This window comes from Taudactylus pleione, unplaced genomic scaffold, assembly GCF_031769625.1.
Source record: "Taudactylus pleione unplaced genomic scaffold, aTauple2 ptg001314l, whole genome shotgun sequence".
In the NCBI taxonomy this organism is placed as follows: domain Eukaryota; kingdom Metazoa; phylum Chordata; class Amphibia; order Anura; family Myobatrachidae; genus Taudactylus; species Taudactylus pleione.
This window is the reverse complement of record NW_028285714.1, coordinates 667,118-690,023: the sequence shown is the minus strand read 5'-3', so window position 1 is coordinate 690,023 and position 22,906 is coordinate 667,118. Positions and strand designations below refer to the sequence as shown.

Below are 22,906 nucleotides of genomic sequence, written 5' to 3'. Positions count from 1 at the left end.
CCCCACAATACTGAAACATTAGGGTATGCAAAGTATCTCATACCTCCCCTACAGCTCATAATACAGTTACTATATTAGTTGTGACTAATCTAGCTATGCGTTTCCCAGAGTACTTTATCCTTGGTGAGTTTTATAAGCAGTGTAGTAGCATCTTAGTGTCAATGAAATCACTCACTAGGTCAGATTCTAGTTTTACGCTATCGATGAGGCACAGGGCCTAATTCAGCAATGCACACTAGTGCACTGCTGAACGCAGATTCCCAATGTTTGGGAATCTGCACAGGTGCCAGACCCGTTCTGCGCATGTGCAGAATTGGTCAGCGAGGCTGCACGGAGATTGCCAGCAGACTATCAGTGATTGACAGTCTGCTGGCGTTTGCGGGCCGGGGAGGGGGCGGTGATGGCCTCCGCTTCCTGAAACGGAGGCGTGTCGCCGCCATTGGGGGGGAGAGAAAAGGCCAGGATATCAGTCAGCTGACGAAGATTTCCTGGCCTTTTACTCTAATCTGCAGCGGCCGGCTGCGGGACCCCTTGGGTCACGCAGCCGGCCGATGGTCCGCAGAGTATCCGATGCTGCGTTGGACAACGCAGCTCAGATACTTAATGCAGCAGGAGGCGTAATACCTTCTGCTGCATTACCATAATTGCTTGGATTGCAATTGCAAAGCTGCCTGTGTGCATCCATCATATCTATAGCCTGCGTGCAGCATTGCAATTGCGGTCCTTACTGAATCAGGCCCACAGTCATAAAAAATCATCTCAGTCCATAGAGGTAAATGTATAACAAATGTATTATTTGATAAAGCCCATATTTAGTCAAAGTGGAGTAGTGTTGTGGATAGTTTGCTTAGCAAACATGGTAAAAGCACAGAGATATAGCTATAGGCAGTCATGTGCATAACACAGGGATCACGCTATGCTGGTAAATAAATGCCTAGGAAACAATATTAAAGCACTTATCTGCTGATACTGTAACCTCACATACAGTAACTGCAGAATTGCCAGTTGCTGATGTCAGTAACATAGCTGTCAGCAGAAAGAATTTCATCCACAAACTTCCAGCACCTATCTTTTACAAGAGCACAATTCTGTACAGATAAATAAACTTAATCACATAGAAACCAAGTGCTCTATGTACTAACACAAACAGAGCTGTGCTCTGGAGCAGAGCGGTACTATAAGTAATATGTAATGGGTATTAGAAGCTCCTGTGGTCTGGAGCAGAGCGGTACTATAAGTAATATATAATAGGTATTAGAAGCTCCTGTGCTCTGGAGCAGAGCGGTACTATAAGTAATATATAATAGGTATTAGAAGCTCCTGTGCTCTGGAGCAGAGCGGTATTATAAGTAATATATAATGGGTATTAGAATCTCCTGTGCTCTGGAGCAGAGCGGTACTATAAGTAATATATAATGGGTATTAGAATCTCCTGCGGTCTGGAGCAGAGCGGTACTATAAGTAATATATAATGGGTATTAGAATCTCCTGTGGTCTGGAGCAGAGCGGTATTATAAGTAATATATAATGGGTATTAGAATCTCCTGTGCTCTGGAGCAGAGCGGTACTATAAGTAATATATAATGGGTATTAGAATCTCCTGCGGTCTGGAGCAGAGCGGTACTATAAGTAATATATAATGGGTATTAGAATCTCCTGTGGTCTGGAGCAGAGCGGTACTATATGTAATATATAATAGGTATCAGAAGCTCCTGTGCTCTGGAGCAGAGCGGTACTGTAAGTAATATATAATGGGTATTAGAATCTCCTGTGCTCTGGAGCAGAGCGGTACTATAAGTAATATATAATGGGTATTAGAATCTCCTGCGGTCTGGAGCAGAGCGGTACTATAAGTAATATATAATAGGTATTAGAATCTCCTGTGGTCTGGAGCAGAGCGGTATTATAAGTAATATATAATGGGTATTAGAATCTCCTGTGCTCTGGAGCAGAGCGGTACTATAAGTAATATATAATGGGTATTAGAATCTCCTGCGGTCTGGAGCAGAGCGGTACTATAAGTAATATATAATGGGTATTAGAATCTCCTGTGGTCTGGAGCAGAGCGGTACTATATGTAATATATAATAGGTATCAGAAGCTCCTGTGCTCTGGAGCAGAGCGGTACTATAAGTAATATATAATAGGTATTAGAAGCTCCTGTGCTCTGGAGCAGAGCGGTACTGTAAGTAATATATAATGGGTATTAGAAGCATCTCAAACATGATACATGCATGCAGAGACCCCCAAGTTATTAATGTGTTTACGTATACTTTGCACATGTTGGAGAGGTATTTAAAAACAAAAATAAAAGTTTCCTTTAAATGGCAACAATAAAATGTAAAATAGATACAAAACACAAATGTTTAAGATAATACAAAACAAGACGTATTTGCAAACCTGTTATTGACATTTTTGTTGACCTGTTGGCTCCATAACCAGTGGTGGATTTTACCTAGGGGCTGTGAGACTGCAACCCCCCTCCCACCCTACAGGGAAATCTGCCATTTACAGGGTCTGCCTAGCAGTGGCAGTGACTTCTCATGGGAAGCACTACCTGCTGATCATCATTACAGCCAGACAAGCAGTCCTAACGGGAAGTGTTTTCTCCCTCCGGGACTGCCAGCCCAGACTACAATTGCAAAGAGAAGCCATGCTCCTGCTATTACTGCAGCCCTATCTGGCTGCTAGGGGCTGCAGCTTATGCTGTCCCTAGAAACCAGCCTGTTTGCTAACAGCGCTGGTCTTAAACCATGCCCCCTCATTTAGGTTCCACTCCTCACTGTCGCCGGACCTAAGCCACGCCTACTGGTGACATCAGCTGTAAATCACCGGGATGGCAGGGAGGTGAGGGCTGCGCAGAGGCGTCACCGGGTCTGATGACACCCGGTGGGCACTCTGTATAACCACCACGTGCAGCAGGTGCGCACGGCTGAAAAAAGGAGCATGGCCTAAATAAAAGGGGCATGGCCTCATGGGGGATCCCGCTAACGTCACTCCGGGAGCAGCCCAGCATCACCGATATTCTGGAATGCCTGCAGAGACTGGGCAGTCTGCACTGTCGGCTCCTCCTCAATGACAGTAGCCGGGTACAGAAGGAGAATGTCACACTGCAGCACCCGGCTCCTGTCACTACAGAGTAGCCGGCATTTTGGTGTCACCCCTTTCGATGTTGACACCCGGGTGTGGTCTGCACCCTCCTCATGAGGCCATCGGGCTGCATAGACTGCTGCCTATGACAAGCAGACCCTCCGGCCAGGCAGGTAAGGAGCCGCTGCTATCCATATACCATCACAAATGGGTGGAGACCATTGCTGAAGGAATGTTGGGAGCACAGCAGAAAAATGAACAACTTTGCTGTTGGACAAACCATGTTGCAATGCAAGGGGTGTAAATACAGTTATTGTTTTTGCATATAGGGTAAATACTGACTGTTTTGCATGTAAGGCACAAATGCGGGACAGCTTTATTTTTACATTGCAATCTAGGTTTTATCAAGGACATGCCCCTTCTCGGTCTTAAGGGCATATTTATTAATTATCGGGTCCTAGACCTGATAATTATAATTTCTTATTGCCACTGTTTGCTACAATAAGAAATTAAGAAGCACCTGCGGTGTTTTAGAAGTGAAGTGATCGCTGAAGCTATATTTCAGTTCTTGTTCAGGAGATGTGGGCACGACTGCACATGAGCAGTTTGCAGATTACCTATGCACAAGTGGAGAGTGCCGGGGAGGGATCCTACTGTTCCCTATCCAGGTAACTATTTGGATCTGTAACCTATAATTTGAAAGTGTTGACTACCCACTTTCAAATATGGGTGCCCGCTTGGTGGCAGTTGTCATTATGGGGGGGGGGGAAGTGAAGGGCACGTAGTGGCTGTTTACGAAAAACATATGACTTCCTTAGAGTGGGGTAAAAAAAGTGATCACCATGGAATATGTTCTAATGGGCCCCAACATTTGAAAGAGAATACTCAGCTCTTTCTAAAGGTAGAAATAATTTGTAGCCAGATTGGGGAGCTCTTACCCATGTCTTGAATACAGTATTTTTCTGTACAGTATAATTACCAGGCATTAACTTTTATTTGGGCAAACAGTTTGAAGGAGGGTACTCCGCTATTTACCCACATCTTTCTAGGTGGTGGGGTTGATGAATTAGAGGGACTTTAAGTACCTCCACCCACCATTTTCATTTTTTTTAAAGTGACGTTGCATCACTTCCCTATGTGACTCGGTGGCGGCCCAGGTGTCCCCACCGGTCATTAGGACTGGTGGGGGAGAAGGAGAAAGGGTTTTTCTGTTCCTTGCTGTGGAGGATGAGTGAGTCTCATCCTCTGTAGTCTTACTGTACCCAGAGGACGAGCCCCACTCATAGTCCGCAGCGCAGGCGTTGAAACAGGTGGTATATATATTCTCCTTGCAATTAAAAAATAGCATTACCTTAAAAACTAATAAGCTGTACCATTTAGAAGGGCCTATTTATAAAATATTATGGCCAAGGCTTGTAAAGTAACATTCCTTATCGCCACATATCGCACTGGTTTAGAATGGACTTTAATATTAATTATTAGTCAGATGCCAGGGCTAGCGGGATGCACATTCTGTTACCAGAAAAGTTTACTGTGGAAATGTAGTCCATAGACTACAATGGCCTAACGAGATTATTAAGTGAACTAAAAAGCTAACAGGTCCAAAAAGCAGCTGTTTCACAGTTCCCAAATAAAAGCTATGGAGACCACTTTTATAAGCGACAAGAGGTCGACCACATTAGATTTCTCCGATATCTGCTGAGGTACCCCATTGTTAAATGGACTCAATATGTGTCAACTCTCCTATACCAGCCTTTTTTTGGGGGAGAATTGGCTGCATTCTTTCCCTTAATAATAGGTCTCAGAGTCATATGGGTATTAAGCAATGCTATTTTTAAAACATTTGTGGAGTGATGAGTGAAAGAACTTAACATGCATGTCCAAAATGCCAAATGCACTGCACAATTGGACAGCTGCCAATTGCATAAAGGCCTGGCAGTGTCAGGATTGAAATGGAGCTATACTCAATGCGTGGCTTTTTGTATATAGAGTTTAGATGTGGGGAAACACAGACACAGACATCACTGACCTGAGAATTATTACAATAGGTAATGACAGCATAATGTACATAACTTACAGCTGATATTATCCTTCCTTATAGTTTGGCATAACTGATTAACTGGCAAGGCTTTTCCCAATATAAATGTCAATTTCAAAGACATGATTCGTTGCTTATGAACACATGGGTCTGTCTGCCACCTAGTGGAAAGTGCTGGAAATGGAGAGATGCACTCTACAAAGTATTTTGTTTTCCTGCAGGGAGCGTGTGATGTATATGTTGTTTCCCTTTTTCTTGGCTTCACCAGCATTTAATAGGGTTAAAAATACCAGTAAAGTGATGTTTCAACCTATGCCTTAGACCAGACATAGGGGCTGACTCAGAGGTGGACGGTAAAGGCACTGGCATTGCAATTGTGTACGCAGCGGCTGTGCTAAAATATGCAAAAGCCGCTGGAGGCGGCTTCTCTGATCCGCTGCTGCATCTAAAGATGAAGAATCAAATCATCTGTGTGACCATCGCCGGGCCATCAGACATCTGAGTAACCCTTAGGTTACTCAGGATGTCCGCCAGTAACAATATACTGCTATTGTCTTCATTTTTCCAATAATTTGCCTAGACGTCATTACATAACTTGCCTACTGTCCCGGAACCTGCGGGAAGCTCCCGATTTTTTGGGTAAATTGATGCACCCCTGGAAGAGTAGGCACTTCCCTCGCATCCCACCCACTTCCTAGTGACGTGGGCAGAATGGCGAGAATTGGCGGTCCTCGAGTAGGGGCAATGACTAATGATTCTATGAGAAGTGCATCATTTGGCCCTGTACCCTATTTAAATATGTGGTATTAGTGTCATTTTACCGTGAGTGGGTAATAACGTGGATGGTCTGCCCTGCACCCCAGCCTAACCTGGACAGGAAAATTAGATAGTAGGCAAGTATGCTTCATTAAGATAGTTATGGATTTATCTAAATGGTTTATGAATTTTGCATTATTCTGTCTAACACCCTCCAATACTAGTGAGCCCTCCCCAGAAAAGGGGGTTTCTGTATTAATTAGAATAAGATGCTATGATAATTTTACCTTTTGTGTATTAACCAACAATAAATAAATATTTCTTCTTTTGATTTACCTCTTATGTATTAACAAGTAATATATACACTCTCAATTATTTTTTAATATTAATTATTTCAAAATAATTATTTGGAATGATGATAATATGATTTTACAGGCAATTGTTATTAAAATTAACCACATGCTGTTATAAAAACTGGCCCATTTGTCTTTAGGTTCATGCATTGTTTATTTATTTTTTGGTGGGGGTCCTAGATGAAAATCTAGAGATCTAGAATCTGAACTATGGCCATTTGCATAGAAAATATAAATGTACTGTAGTTTCAATTAATATATAGAGTGTAAGGAGTTTGCCTATGCAGTCTCTTAGCGTCCATTCTTTAAAGGGATTTTCCGCCTCCAGGTGATTTCCATTTAATGGCTTGCACATGTGCTCCTGCAGGTTCACTCAATAGCTGTCTCTATTTTCCTGGCTCGTCTTTGTGCTTTTCAGCCATATTTATGGCTTCAGGCTAACTTGTTTGGTTTAGCGCCGTCTGCTATGAAACGGATCTGCTGTGTTCTTTGTATTGAATATAGTTCTATACAGAGAACAACTTTGCTGCCTCCAATTGCAAGGATAATAAATAAATAAATATGTATGATACAGCCAATTACGGGCAGGGGCTTAATTATAGTGGATACAGTGATTGCCATTGCTAAGGGGCCCAGAGGCTTAGAGGGCCAGCCTCCCCTACTCACTGGGAGAAACAATCCCAGTGGTCTATGGATGTGACATGAGGCCAGTACAGCAGTGCCAGTGAGGAGACAGATGGAGGAGTTGCCAGCTGAAAAGGCATCAGTCCGCCATAAGATAAGTTAGAGACTGACAGACTGACAGTAAATTTAAGAGACAGAGGGCCTGATTCAGGGGAGCACGCAGTGTCAATGCAGCACACAAGCGGACAATGTTATCAGTCTGCGCATATGTCCTAGTCGCACTGCGCCTGCATCCCGGTGGGCTCCATTCTAAGCCGCAGAGCAAATTTCGGAGCAGAGAGAGGCAATTTCAGTGGATGTTTCTAAATGATAACATGGGGGTGGCTAGCCAGACATGGGACGTGTCACAGGTGTGTCTCGGTCTCTTAAGACACAGTTTTCCTGATACAGGCGGCCATGTTCACACAGATAACCTGCATCTGATGGTGCATCTTAATATGCATAGCAGCAGATTAGTGCTGCAGCCGGTGGGTGTCTCTGTACTAATACGATTAGCTGCAGCATTAACATAAAGACGCAGTCCTGGCTGTAATAGCATGCACCTCTGAGTCAGGCCCATAGGGAGAGAATAGCACCAAGGGGGCGGGGGAGAGAAATAGACTGGGTAGGGCAGATGACAGACAGGAGGGGGACAGCATGACAGAGAAAGGGAAAATGAGAGGGTTATAGAGACATTGTAGCAGCAGACACAGAAAACATGGAATAAAATGAGACAAAATGAGAAATAGAAACAGAGAGATTGGGAATAAATTGCACAGAATGAAAGAAAGGAGCGATTGTAATGGAGATGGTGGCAGATAGCCATGGGCATACCTGGGAGGTGACTGGGAGGCAGGTTGAAGTGAATGCAACAAAAGGCCGTATCATGGTCGTGTCATGGGAGTGTCATGGTCGTGTCATGGGAGTGCCATGGGAGTGTCATGGTCGTGTCATGGGAGTGTCATGGTCGTGTCATGGGAGTGTCATGGTCGTGTCATGGGAGTGCCATGGGAGTGTCAGTGAACATTGGTGCCTTCTCAAATGCAGAGCTGCAGCTACAGAGACCATATTTAGAGAAAATTCAGAAGGAGACACTGCCATAGGGAATCGTAAGTGTTTATTGTGATCATGATGATGCACCAATGGTGGAGGGTTAAGTCCACTGGAAGAACATAGGTCAGCTGAATAACCTTGAGGTTTCTCAGGATGGACAGTGTTTTCATGCAGCTGAAACCAGTGAAGTACAAGGACGCAGCCAATGGTGTCAGCCCCATTTTCTGGGACACTGCCTCATGCTGCCCCTGCTCCATCACCAAATGGCTGCAACCTGTCAATCTGCACGCCCGGGCACTGCGAGCGATCTCACAGAAGGATATCTGCACATGTCCAGTACAGATCATGCGTATGTGCAGATCTCCAACAATCGGAGTCGCATGCAGTCGGGTTTGTGATAGGCCAGTGTGGTAAATAGGAAAATTAACCAAAGGTAGGGCAATGGGAGCTCTTATATAATAAAGGGATAGCAGGGTTAATAACAATAAATAAGATTATAAATCTGGGTTAACAGTACCCAAGGACTGATGTTGGCAAAGAGCAAGTGCACCCTAACAGAAGCATCTACAGGGACACTAAAAGCCTCGCCGGGCGTGGCCTAATAATGGGAGGTGGGACCATGCCCCTTAAGGATAAAAAAATGTAAAAATAATTTTTGCATCGCGCTGAGGGGGTGCTGTGAGCCCCTCAGCATGGCACAAAGCCTGGGGGTGCATTATCAGTGTGATCGCTCCCCCCACAGGCATAGAAGACTGCTGCCACCGCAAGCAGTCTCCCACTGCAGCCCAGCACACAGCAGCGTGTGCTGGACAGCTGTGAGGTTAGAGGCAGGGGGGGCAGTTGCAGACCCGAGCCCCTGCCGTGCCTCTCCAGCAAGCCCAGACCTGGCTAATTAGTACCTGCTGCCTCCCCCTTCTCAGCACCCCTGAGCATCTACATGAGGTGCATTTTTCACAAGGGGAAGAAGAAGAGATGAGCATGTTCCCATGCACATAAGCACATAAAACATATTTTGTTCCTTATGGCTCACATCTGAATGCCCCGCTTTAGCAATCAAAGAGATTGTTGATCCTGAGGTAGATTTACAGACGGTATATACAGTTGGGTGATTACCAGATATCACTGTGTATGGGCAACTAGATCATTGAGATTTGGCTCTGTACACACATGGCCAAATCTGCCAAAGATCCAGATACTTATTATTGGGCCAACAGAAGAATGATGCCATATATGAGCACCTTAAAGGTGCCCATCCACTAGACGATAAAGATGAGCGATTGAATGATAACGATCGTTCAGTTATTCAATTGTTCATAAATTGTTTACAAAAATGTCTAAAACGACCAGCGATGCGCGTGCTCCCACTGGTTGTTTAGACATCTATCATCGTGCAAACATGCTGGACAACCTGACAATAACGTCAGGTTGAGTATGTTTGCAGATGATTGATGAGCCTGCACTGAATGACTGCTCGTTCAGTGCAGGCTCATCACAGACTGACAAACAAATGCACAATTACAATGTCATAATCGTGCAGTCGTTTTCATGTCTGCTAGTGGATGGACACCTTTAGAATGGTTTGTTTACCTTTTCGGTTGTTTATCAGTTAATGTTGAAGTGACTGTAAATACTATTGTATGACCACACCTGGATTTGTTTGCCCCTTGGGCTTTTAACCTTATTAACCAAAGAGGACTATCTGTGCATAAAGTATTAAATTCTTGGTAACTTATCTTAAGACGCCTTTCATTAATAATCCAAACTTATTTGGGAAAAAAGTGTCCCGAAGCTATATTAAGTGTATACTTGTAGAGATATTAATAGCAACATCATTAATAATGATTAATCCAAACCCTTTCTTTCATATATTTCACTATATGGATTTATCCAAATGCTGTCATTGGCTGAACATTTTTTTATCAGAAAAGTTGGCAGAACTAGAATAATATATAAGCTAGCCCCTGCCTCATTTATATGTAGACTGCTTTACCAATAAAACTGATTAGAGTTTTGTTTTTCAAATGAATTTGAGCCACTGGCCCAATTTGCCTTTGCTGAATCAGTCATGGAATTATTTATTCCAGTTTAAACCATATAACCTTTGCAGCTCAGACTCCACATTACTGTGCGTCACTTAATTACTGGAACAGAAACAATGGAGGTTGTAACTCTTCAAAATAGTAATGTCAGTAGAATGTTTTATTACCTTCAGTGATCAGGAAACAATGGAATACATTGATTAATCATTTTTATGCACCTCAGTGATTACTTTAATATCTCACAGTGCCATAGCAGGGCTGTAATGTGCCCTGTGCATGCCCCTCCCCTTAGCATGTGACATCATTAGATCACTACAAAGGGGCGGGTTACTGGACCAGGCAACGGTTGAGAGCACCCAGCACAACCTAAGGACGCTCCAGGCGACGCTATAGCAGTTTTCCACAGGGACTAGCGAGAGGGCGAGTGTCTGAAGAATCCCAAGGATGCACTAGGCGGTGGCTTTCTAGACTGCAGGGTGCCTTTCCAAGCACTCTGCATGCCAAATACAGGTGCCACAAGGCAGCGCCAGTGCCACCAGCCTAGGCACTGCGTCTCAGGCGGTGCCACCACTCGCCCACTCCTAGTTATGGTTCTTATAACTCATAACAGTTCTTTAAAACCTTGTTAGTGAATTCTGATTTATCTTGTTAAAACTTTATTTTCCCTCAGTGCTATTCCTATTGCCTCAGTTTGCTTACCTGATGCAGCAGCTCCCAATTTCATGCAGCTTTCTGCTGCAATATAGCTCACTATGACGCCACTAGTGTTTTTTTTCCAATACTCACAAATTCACAAACAAATAACAATAACATTAGCAGTTTTTAAATCATTTAGTGTATCTGCCAATTTTGTTTTCCTTACCTTGGCTTGGTTGATAAACAGAAGGTTTGATGCTTGCAGTTGTTACAACCCGTGGCTTGGGCACAGGGGCTGAGGGTTCGTTATACCCTCCTCCATATGGCACAGGACCTTTGGCAGCTGTTGAAGAATAACCTTGGCTAGATGCACTAAAAGCAGATAAATATCATGAGCATGATGAGGCACTGTTACATTTCAGCATTGGGTATTATCTATCTGAAAGTTGCACTACTGTTTGCTCTATGACTAGGGAGAAATCCAATTCAATTATTATGGTCTACATTGAAGACTATGTTATTGAGCTGCGTGTAGCAGCTATAAAAAGATTTACTGTTGTGTTTCACCTTCAAACAACTTTATTTTATTGATTTGTCCATAACTAAAGTATATTTCTGGCTTCATTTTTTATTTTCCAACAATTTATCTTTATAATTCATGTAAAGCTGATTCTTTTTGTTGCCCAAATGTATTCTATACTCAATTGTTTACAGTTTCCGCATATGGAAGGCACACATTTTAGGGTTTTTTGCTTAAAAAACTGATCATGTTTGTAACATAAATGTGCTATACAATAGACAAGTTTGTGACACATATATGTGCATACACGCAGTCATATGTAGTCAGATAATGACGTCATGCATGTTAAATACAAATATTCTGCTTATAATAAAGGTGGTACTGTCACATCTACAGGACACAGAATTCAGAGTGAGAATATAAACATTTCTTTAAACATATATCAGCCATAACATTCTAAAATTAAAACCATCTGAAAAATATTGTGTAGGTCTCCCTAGTGCTGCCAAAATAGCTCTGACCTATCCAGGCATGGACTCCATAAGACCTCTGAAGGTGTCCTATGGTATCTGGCACCAAGACATTAGCAGCAGATCCTTGAAGGCCTATAATTTGTGAGGTGCTCGATCGAAATTGAGATCTAGGGAATTTGGAGGCCAAGTCAACATCCTGAACTCTACGTCGTATTCCTCAAACAATTCCTGAACCTTTTTTGTAGTGTAATATGGCACATTATCCTGCTGAAATATGGGGTGTACTTGGTCTGCAACAATGTTTAGGTAGGTGGTATGTGTCAAAGTAAAATTCACATAACTGCCAATACCCAAGTTTTCCCAGAACATCACACTGCCTCCACCGACTTGCCTTTTTCCCATTGTGCATACTGATGCCATCTCTTTCCGTGGTAAACAGTGCACACACCTGGCTGTCCACATGGGGTAAAAGAAAACATGACTCATCAGACCAGGCCACCTTCGCTCCATGGTCCAGTTCTGACCATCATGTGCCCATTGTAGGCACTTGTGGCAGTGGAAAGGGGTCAGAGTGGGCACTCTGACAGGTCTGTGGCTATGCCACCACATATGCAGCAAGTAAAATGCACTATGTGTTCTGACACCTTTCTATCATAGCCAACATTAACTTTTCAGCAATTTGTGCATCAATGAGCCTTGAGCGCCCATAACACTGTCGCCTCTGACACAGTAGTATAGTCATCAAAATTTGGACCTTGTCAAAGTTGATCTAATCCTTATGCTGGGTACACACTAAGCGATCTGTACCACCAACAACTGGAAAGATATCTTTCAGTGAAGTCATCCTGCCACATCTCTGAACAGGCAAAGTCGATGAAATTGTCCAGATTGGTCTGCATGTACGAACGATCATAGATATCGTTATCATTCATGCGGGAACGCACATCGTTGCTCATTCACTGCATAAGAATGAACGATATGAATGATATATCGTTGAACGATATCGTTATTGTTCATATCGTACCATGTGTACGCACCTTTAGACTTCACTTGCCCATATTTCCTGCTTCCAACATATCGACTTGAAGAACAGAGTGGTCATTTGCTGTCTAATATATCCCTCCCCTTGACAGGTGCTGTTGTAATGAGATAATTAATGTTATCCACTTCACCTGTCAGTGGTTTTAATGTTATGACTGATCAGTGTATATACTGTATATATTTAAGGAAATGTAGAGTTACATTCTCACTCTCAATTCTGTGCCCTGTATTACAGTGACTTAAATCAATATTATTTCAGCAAATGTACCATCACAGTTAAGAACTATTATTGATATATATATAGATATATCTTGATAAAATCACTAATCTGCTGAAACATTGGCATTTATTCTGGCTCTGCCTGTTTCATTTATTTAAGTTGCTAAGGTTGCTAAAGTCCTGCTGAGTGCCCTTCAGTTTTTTCCAGCATATTACACCTTATGGTTGATTGTGGCACCGGGGCATTACACTGACTTGTTGGCGAGTGCCGGACCCCTGTTCATTTGATATATATATATATATATCTCAGAGCCATAACTAGACTTTTTGGTGCCCTGTGCCAGAGAGAGCATTGGCGCCCCCCTACCTCCATTTTTTAAATAGGGACATAAGATAGTGCACCTGAAAATGGACCATGGCCTCATAGGGAAGGGACAGGGTAGTACTACTGGGGCAGCCAGGAGATGCTGGGGATAAAAGAAGAGGAAGCTACAAGTAAGAATGATAATACACAGGAAAATTGACAGACCCAAACAGTGCCCCCTGCCCTGCGGTGCCCTGTGCCATGGCACAGGTCATACTACCCTAGTTATGGCCCTGGTATGTATGTATGTATGTATATATATATATATATATGTTTATATATATATATATATATATAATCAAATAGATTATTGTTTATTATCGCAAAAGTAAGATAGTAGTTGGGGGTTTAAAATATTGTTATACTTTAAGCATAACTGTGAGCAGGCAATTTGCAGCTGTCGGATTTAATGAAAATCATTATTATATAGGCTACTTTACTTTCTAATTGTAATAAAGCTATTAACAGCTGTTCAGATTTGCTATAGTTGGCCTTTAAGTGGAGAATCTGCACATTGTTACAGACGGGTTTCCAGTTAGTATTATTGTAAATCATACTCAAGTCATTTTGTGCCCTAGCATGCCCATGCCAAAACGTGTGCTTTTATTACAAACTACCATGGCTTAACCATAGTTATACAAAGTGGGAAATTTAATAGGTTCTGAGTTTACAAAATTGCTATTTTTTCTGTAGTTTGTCAAAGGAAGATAGGTTTTGCCTAAAAAGAAAAATTAAAAAAATTGCGGCTTTGGTGAAAAGCTGAAAATTTGGCAGTAAAGTTTGCTACGTAGTGAGCTGTGCGAATGATCTTTTAAAGAACATGACTAGGTTGGTTTACACTTCCTTTATACAACTGTAGACATAACAGATCTTGGCAATACCTCATTTTCGACTGGTAGCTGGAAGAGAAGGATGCTTGCTGATGAAGGCTAAAAAAGGACAAAAGTTCAACTCTGTTACCACTGTTACTGTAGGACTGTACTGTACATCCATATAAAATAAAGTCACAGGTGAGGCTGAAACAGTTTACCAACAGGAAGCAGAATGAATGAGCTACGGTGATGTCAGTTAACACTCATCAGTATTATCACGCATGAAGTGATGTTGCCGAGAGATGAAAAATACTGGCTGGATGTGCTTTTATCATTATTTGTTAATATTGCAGGTTATCAACCCCTGCCCTATATTCTTAAATTACCATAATAAATTTGCCCTGGCATGAATGATTGCTAGACAACAACCCAAGGCTCTTCCACGCTACCTCAACGCTTTTCCTTTTATACTGTATAAAGTTACTTTTTCTTGGCTAAGTTGTGTCAGAGCACCAGAACTTAAAAAATCTCCATAGTTATAAATTTGATGGCAACCTATTTACTGTAAACACCAATTGTTCAAACATCTAAGTAGAATTATGTAAACTACAGTACATAAACCCAATTTACCCTTTATTTTATGCTGCTACATTTTCTGAAATGCAATCATCTTTATGGTTTCAATCAAACATATAAAAATTAAACATATAGTCATGTGACAAAGTAAAGTACACCCTCTTTCACTTCTGTGTTACTGTTGTTACATAATAACCAGTCATCTTGTCCTCACCAAGTCCTAAAATTTAATGAGGTTAATCACATGTGACAAATACAAACGTTCTTTCAATAGAGGCACTACTTATCTTTTGCCTAATTTAGAGGATCAGGCATTGCTTATCATTTACTTTACATGGAAGCAATACTTATTTACTTTATAAGGATGCACTGCTTATCATTTTGATTATGTTGGAACTATTTATTTCCTTTATACAGAGGAACTACTTATTATTTTCTTTGTATGGGGGCACTAATAAGCATTTTATTTACATGGGGTAATACATATTATTGCATTACTAATAGAGGTAATAATATTTACTTTATTACATTATGAATACTTCATTACCCTGTTTATCACCATCCAGGAGGCTCCCAGTGGTAATCAACATTTGACTGGAACTCTCTAAATTTGGGGTTGTGGCTGTTTTTATTTACCGCCATCAGATATCCAGATTGGACACTAGGTAGAAATGGGTTCATGTACAATGGGAGGAGTAAAATTGGATGTTTTAAATTGGGTTTCATAATGCAGTTTGTACTGATCAGTTTGCTGTTTAGTTGTTTGTTAACTACCCTTTGAATTTTAAGCCTTTAAACCGAAGGGTAGTGAGTCCGCTGATTTTGGACAAACATTACAAACTGCAGCTTAATAATTTTACCCCCTGACCACAACCCCATTCAGTTGCTATGGCAGAACTTTAAGAGAGTAGTGCATAAACTAATAACTTTGGATATCTTAAAAATGTAATCAGCACTGTAAGGAGGAGTAAGCCACAATTATTCAAACACATTGTATGAGACTGTGGGGTAAATTTACTAAAGTGAGAGTTTTTAGAAGTGGAGATGTTGCCCATAGCAACCAATCAGATTCTAGCTATTATCTTCTAGAAGGTGGTTGTTAAATGTTAAGTAGAATCTGATTGGTTGCTATGGGCAACATCTCCACTTCTAAAAAATCTCACTTTAGTAAATATACCCTGTGAGTTTATTGGTCTACTGAAAAGTACTTTAAGTTACCTCTGTTAAAGATGATACTACAAGAATCTGAATAATACTACATTTTTCAGATGTGGCTTTCTCGTTTTGGCAAATTAATATCTGTGACATGTTATATGTCACGTGAGATTAGATTTGTCGAATTTTAGAACATGGTATGGATGAGTTTTAATGATCAATATTAGAATTAGAAGAGGATGTACTTTTTCATACAACTGTATTGCAGCACAAAACACAGCCATTTTATCATAAATCAAAAGGCAAAGTAGAAGTATTTGTAATCATGACATCCAGTGTACACGGTGGTGGGCAAGACAATATTTCCACCAGAGACAGCCTTTCATAATATAAAACAAGATGTAATCTTAATATTTTCTTCATGTTATTAATGCTACCTGTTATTATTTCATTTACAAATTGGGTAAACAGCTCTGATAACTTAAACTTCTATTTATATATATATATATTTTTTTTTTAAACCAGTCACAAAGGTTCCTGAACAATTGGAACCATATAATATCCTTGTTCGGGTGAGTTCATCACATTACATTCATTTGTCTGCTTGAGCAGGGGTGAATATCTATAGTTTTAGGTTGTAGTTTGAAAACCAATGTTTTTCACAAGACGGAAATCCTAGTATCTGGTGCACCTAACTTGCTCTCCTTTACATCTGCTTGTATCAGTGAGAAGCTGAAGGAGATCCTAAACCAATACAATGGTGTACAAATATTAGATGTTATATGTAGGAAGAAATACATCTTATGCCCTGCATCAATGTATCTAATGGACTATATCAGTGGTAGCCAAACACTGTCCTCAAGGACTCATAATAGGTCATGTTTTCCAGATCAGGGCCTATGGATCTTATAAAATGCATCTGTGATTAATATAAAAGGAGATCTGGAAAACATTAACTATTAGGGGGTCATTGAGGACCATGAATGGCCCCCATTGGTCTACATAATAGACACAACAGTTGTGAAACCTGTCGTTTTCAGATCCATATCACTGATTAACATTTGTACAAGGATAATGTACAATTTGTTGAATTAAATAGTATGCAGATGTTATAAATTGTTCATAATATCAACACCAATATAAAACATAAATTATTCAAGCTGATACTCTAGATATTGGTGGACATTTAACTCCTACCCTTCTGTGACAAAGAACAAATGATCATAAGCTGCTTTGATATGAAATTGTGTAACAAAAGGAAATGATCGTTATTTGACAAAAAAGAACAACAAAGAAGCTCAATGTTAGTTAATATACGTAATAAGCAAAACAAAAGCAAGCTTAGTTGCCAACTTCACATCTGAAGACACCACTACGACACACAAGCTTTGCGGAAGTGTATAATACACTGTAAACCCTTAAGTGCTTGCAAGGTGTTGATATGCATTCCTTCTTAAAGGGAAATTATCACTTTTACAAAGTTATACATTGTGCATCTATGTTGAAGTCTAAATATGCCACCTTTAAAAATATAACACAATGCAAAATATGTTGTTGTCACAGACTATGATACCAGCTTTTCAATTATACTTTTTGGTACGTACCAAATCCATAGTAAATTATTTTGTTGAATACCAAGTACATTTGGTCAAATTCAGAATCATTCCCTTTCCTCAAGATACTGAGATTAAAATTTTCCAGGCATTTCTGTATGGAGAATTCTGCAATGAGTTGAGTTCATCTCCTTAGATGATCAGAAGAACATGTGCTGCTACATATTAGGAAGCTGTGTGTTATACCACCTGTACAGTGTATCTGAGACCTCACCAATAGGGAAGTAAGATAGATTAGGAAGTATTATATATTATCAAAATGATGAGTTTTCAAAAATAGAGGTCTCCCTTGAAGATAGCAAAAAGGCTAAATTCATAGAATGTGATAATTTCCCTTTAACCTTTGTCTGACAACGGGACAAGCAGTTAAAACAGTAAGTGGACACCACCCATTTCCATTCTGTATCCTCGTTGTCTGACCATGGGCGAAGAGTTGCTGACCTCTCAGCACTAAAGGAAGGGACTTGGTTAATATCCAGCCAGCTGCTGTAGCTGTACCTCTGAAATACTTTTCTTGGTAGATATGAGACACCAGTTCTTTTGGGTACGTTTCTCTTCTTGAGCAGAGGTGAAGTAGTGAATATAGGAGAAATATAAAGAGCTTCCAAGGCAGGCGGCAGCATGGGAGACTTATATTTGTGTCTACCCGTAGGAAAAGTTGAATAGGGAGAAAAAGGAAAACGTCAGGACTTTACACCGTTGTTTTGAAAGAGTAAATTGTTAGATAGAAGTATCCTTGGAATTTAGTGTGGTCAGGACTTCAGAAATATAAAAGGGAATTCTTTATCTGTTATAGAGCTTGCCCTCTTGCACAATGATACTCAATTCTCTAAGTATTGAGAGTAACATTCTCATGGAAATATGGCCCTGATTAGGAATTGTACGGAAACCCAATGGTTTGCGTACAACTGTGATGGTTCCCGGTCTGCTCATGCACAGGATCTGTACTGTGCATGTGCCAACAAGTGTCTGCAAAAAAAGTCACAATGCCCCCTAAACCACAACATGATTGACATGCTGCAGCTGTGTGGGGCGGGGAATGGGCAGTGACGGCCAGTGTCCAAGAAAATGGGGGCGTGTCAGCTCTGTTTTCTGGGCGTGCAAAGACCAGTGTCTCTATCTTCCAGAACTTCACTGGCCCCATGAATTTCATGGCCATCCTGAGTAACCTGAGGGTCCTCAGACACAGCAGTGGATCGCAGAAGCCGAGGTGTCTATTTACACAAGACGATTCCTGCGCCATCAGCATATTATTGCACAGCCGCTGAGTAAAAAATCGCAGCAGCAAGACAATAACATACTACAACTAGTAAATTGGGCCCTATGTCCCCAGCGGAACCGTTCTATGTATGGTTTTCCTTCTGCTGATTAAAAAAATAAAACTAAATACAGTACTCTTTGAAAAAATAAATTCTGTGAAAACTTCCATTTACATGGGCAAATAATGAAAAAAGTACATGGATGGCTCTAAGAAAATGGACTAAATGAAACAGAAACTAATTTTTACTGGGCATAGTAATCTAATGTTTGCTTATAGTCTATTCTGCTATTAGTGTGTTGCATTTTTGAAGCATTAAAAGGTATTTCTCAATAGAGACAATGCCATTGGGATTTATTTACAAAGTACACTCGATGCGCACCACAAAACCAAGCCGGTGACCTCTACTCTCTGCTCTCAGGAGATATCTATGCAACCTACAAGTGCACCAAAGTCCGTATTACTACTCCTCCACTAACACCTCATTCAATAAAATAAACCTTTGCATCAATTCTTCAGATTTCAATGGTAATATAATAGCACTGAGAATATTAATAACATATTATATGAATAAAGAGTTCCGAAAAATATATATAAGAGGCCAAGTCATAGAAGAAATGACTGAGTGACTGGAAAAATCCAGTAGTTACTGTTCTCAGTGTGGACTGCAATACTAGTTCTGCAGAAATATCATAACACGTTTCTCTGTGATCAATCACAGTTTCATCAGAAGGATTGTTGATGTATGTGAGACATATATCATATCTAAGTTATACTATTGAATTCTGATCAATTGATTGATATTGTGTGTTGCTGTTTTTTAAGTAGTTTGATGACTGCAGCTAATTTGTTTTGTACTATTTAACATTGGTGCAACAAATGAGTGAGGTATAAAATGTTGACGTTCGGGATGCTGACATTATGAATGTATACCCATATGTATGTATAAAACCAAGAAACTGAAATCTACATTTTGAAAAAAAAGGGGGATATGGAGAGGCAAGACGGCGCTGCACTTAAGAGATTTCTGCCTTTCCACACTAAATAGACTTATCCCTCAAAGTCCAGAGAAATGGTAAAGAATAAACAAAGAAACGTATGGAAAATGGGCAATATCTCTTATATACACAAGGACTGCTCTTAGGATATCAAAATAAATACTTATCTTCAAAAAATGTACAGTTTTTTTCTGTTCCTGTTGCGATTTTTGATTATTCAGCAAGCCCCGACAGTTTGTCCAAATATGGGAATAAAGAATAATGAACAATGTGTGGTATCCTTTATAGTAGAAATGGTATCATGAAAACATTTATTCTGGTCATTCACCTTAGGGCTGGGCCTTAATCTATGTAAAGAGTCCTAGGTAAAAAAGGAAAAAACACATACCTCAAAAATACCGCTGTGCAGAATCCTCCTTCTTATGCTCCTCCAAAACCAACGTGTTTGGAGAATGTTATTCTCTTTATCAAGGTATGGAGGTTTCTAACCAGATCTCCCGTTTTTATCCTCGTCTGGTGCTGCGTCATGCTGACATCACTTCCGGTTCCGGTCTGCAGGTCAATCCACCCAAAACAGTCCAGCAAGTCTCCCATTGAAGGGAGAGGAAATGGGAGACTTTCTGGACTGTTTTTCCTTTTTGTATAGAGCGACCTAGGATTTTTTTTTTTTTTGGCTCTGAAACACATGCTTCATTTTATTTCAGTGCAGACCCCTATTTTTCTGCATATTTGTGTGAATCAAGATACCTTTTAACAAAGTTCTATCTTGGAGATTGTAGTTTTTAATGAAAATGTTGGAATAAATGTACTCTTTTGTTTGAGTATGGTATTCTTTGGAACGAGAAAAAAAGAAACCCAGATGCACTTACCAACCCCGTGCCACATGTGAGTACGGGTACGCACATCTCATTTCCCATCACCCATGGTATCACATTCCCATAACAGGGGGAGACATTGTCATATAAATACCGTCAGGAAAAAGATACCTATATGAGCAGTACCTAGCATGACTTATGTGTAAGTCATGTGTGTGTTCAGACGAACCTTACAGAATTCACCTTACCTAGGACTCTTGGCATAGATTAAAGCAAAGCCCTATGGGGAATGACCAGAATTAATCTTTTCATGATACTATTTCTACTATAAAGGATACCACACATTGTTCATTATTCTTTATTTACATATTTGGACAAACTGTCGGGGCTTGCTGAATAATCAAAAATAGCAACAGGGACAGAAAAAACAGTACATTTTTTAAAGATAAGTATTTATTTTGATATCCTAAGAGCAGTCCTTGTGTATATAAGAGATATCGCCCATTTTCCATACCTTTCTTTGTTTATTGAAATCTACATTTTGTTTACTGTGAAAACGAGCGCTCCCTTTTTTTTGTAGTTCTTTCTATGGAAATTATATTTTTACACTGTCCTGCAAAATTAGGTGCATGTTTTCTATACTCAGTACTTTGCAAAGAATGACCTCTGCCCATCTCATACCCCGGTCTATACAAACTTCTGTTCCTACAGAATGCTCCTATATTGCTTTGCTGGAATAACTAGGTGCAGTTGAGCAGATTGTGGTGCCTGGCTCGACCAAAGCTGGTATTGCACTTTGCATGGAACGTTTTAAGCTTCGTAAATGATCTCCACTGTCCTTATTCAAAGAGCCTTACAGATTCGTTGCTAATTATAAATTATTACATGACATGATGGTGCCACTGTGAAAGAATCACTTTGCAGAATCTCATCCTAAAATTGGACAAGCAAGGCAACAAATACACACCTTGTAAAATATCACAAGTTACTGATTTCTGTATTTCAATTTAAAACTCAACACCTTTTACATATATAATTTTAGTACATTGATTGTCAGTGCTCTTTTTATGGTACTCATTGGTACTGACTGCCGGAACCTATTTGTCCCAGTTATTTAATAGAGCAGGGAGACACTATTCTGGCTAGAGAACATTCAGCAGTTTAGGTGAGTACCAGTGCCCATCATTCATAGTAATTGTACCTTCAAAGAAAAAAGCACTGCCGTTGATCATTAACAGATGTGTCCGAAAAGTGAAAGTGTCATTCATATTTCTAGAAACTAACTTCTCTAAATGATATGTTTATAAATAATATTATGGGAGGTTGTGCATTAAAATTCATTATTACCACTTATGACAAGCAAGAAAATGCCTCCTGTGTAAATTATAAGCCCTCTGAGTTCTGTGCTCTATTGTCAACCTACGTTGCCTGTTGTTTCGTGCATCTATTTATTTCCATGGAACTGGTTGATGCTCCTCATTGTTGATACTGATTATATTTACCACACATTACAAATCTGAGAAAGATTATTATAACAATGCAACTAGTTAAATTGGATGCTTTTACACAGAGCAAGAAACTCAAAGTGATTATCATTTACATAACTGTATAACATTTCTGGTAAGTGAGATGCTCCACAAAATGAGCTACAACTGTCCAACAACATCGCTGGTCTCATATTATTTTATTATGTAAATGTGTAGACATCTCCAGCTGAAACTACTTAATTAATTAGCATCACGGCTGTATAATATCAAGTTGTAGCTGAAAACTTGCCTTAGGTATTTATAATTTTCATTTTTAAAATTAAGATTCCCTTTTAATTTTAGAAGGGTTAAACAACAGACGAGGGAGGTGTTTGTATGTCATTACACTTTATATGGGAAATGTAATCTTTTGAATTTATTAATACCGTAATTGTCAATAAACTATTTTGTCATGTGTAAAATACACCTCGTTATGTTGTGGCATTTGTATTTAATAATAACACTGTTAAGCGGCATCTTTACACAATGATTAGGTATACGTGCACACACTTGTATGCCTGGTGTATATACTACTGTTTGAGTTGTACAATAAGAAAAATCATTTTGCACTGTACAATTGGGAAAAAAATAATGAGAGGAGTTTGATGTAGTCAAATAGGGTTGTGTTAGATTGGGATTTTCGGGCACAGGTACTGTAAATAGGGGTAATCCCAAAATAACCACATTATTTTACTAATCCCTGTGGAAACAAAAGCGGTTATCAAAAACAAGAAATAACACCTGTAGAAAATTAATGTAATTATCTACACAATTTGCATTTATCTTCTTTGGAAAGTGTAAGGACATGTCTGAAAGCTGAAATATCAGAATTAAATTATAATGAGAAGCCCCCACTGCTGCACCTCTATAAGACACATCCTGCAAGTGGAGAAGTAATATATTAACTG

At 40.0% G+C, this 22,906-nt stretch overlaps 1 protein-coding gene across 2 annotated transcripts in view; it reads right to left on the bottom strand.

The window, feature by feature from the left end:
• The window catches only part of LDB3 (LIM domain binding 3), a 201,852-nt gene that overhangs the window by 17,792 nt on the left and 161,154 nt on the right, over positions 1–22,906 (bottom strand). The window contains exons 14-16 of one of the 2 annotated variants that reach the window (XM_088463088.1): positions 17,900–18,043; positions 14,127–14,174; positions 10,855–11,000 (exon numbers count right to left, since the gene is read on the bottom strand). In XM_088463088.1, the coding sequence (XP_088319214.1) occupies positions 10,855–11,000; positions 14,127–14,174; positions 17,900–18,043 (338 nt within the window). The remainder of the gene's footprint in view (positions 1–10,854; positions 11,001–14,126; positions 14,175–17,899; positions 18,044–22,906) is intronic. The other variant, XM_088463090.1, reaches the window with a different exon arrangement.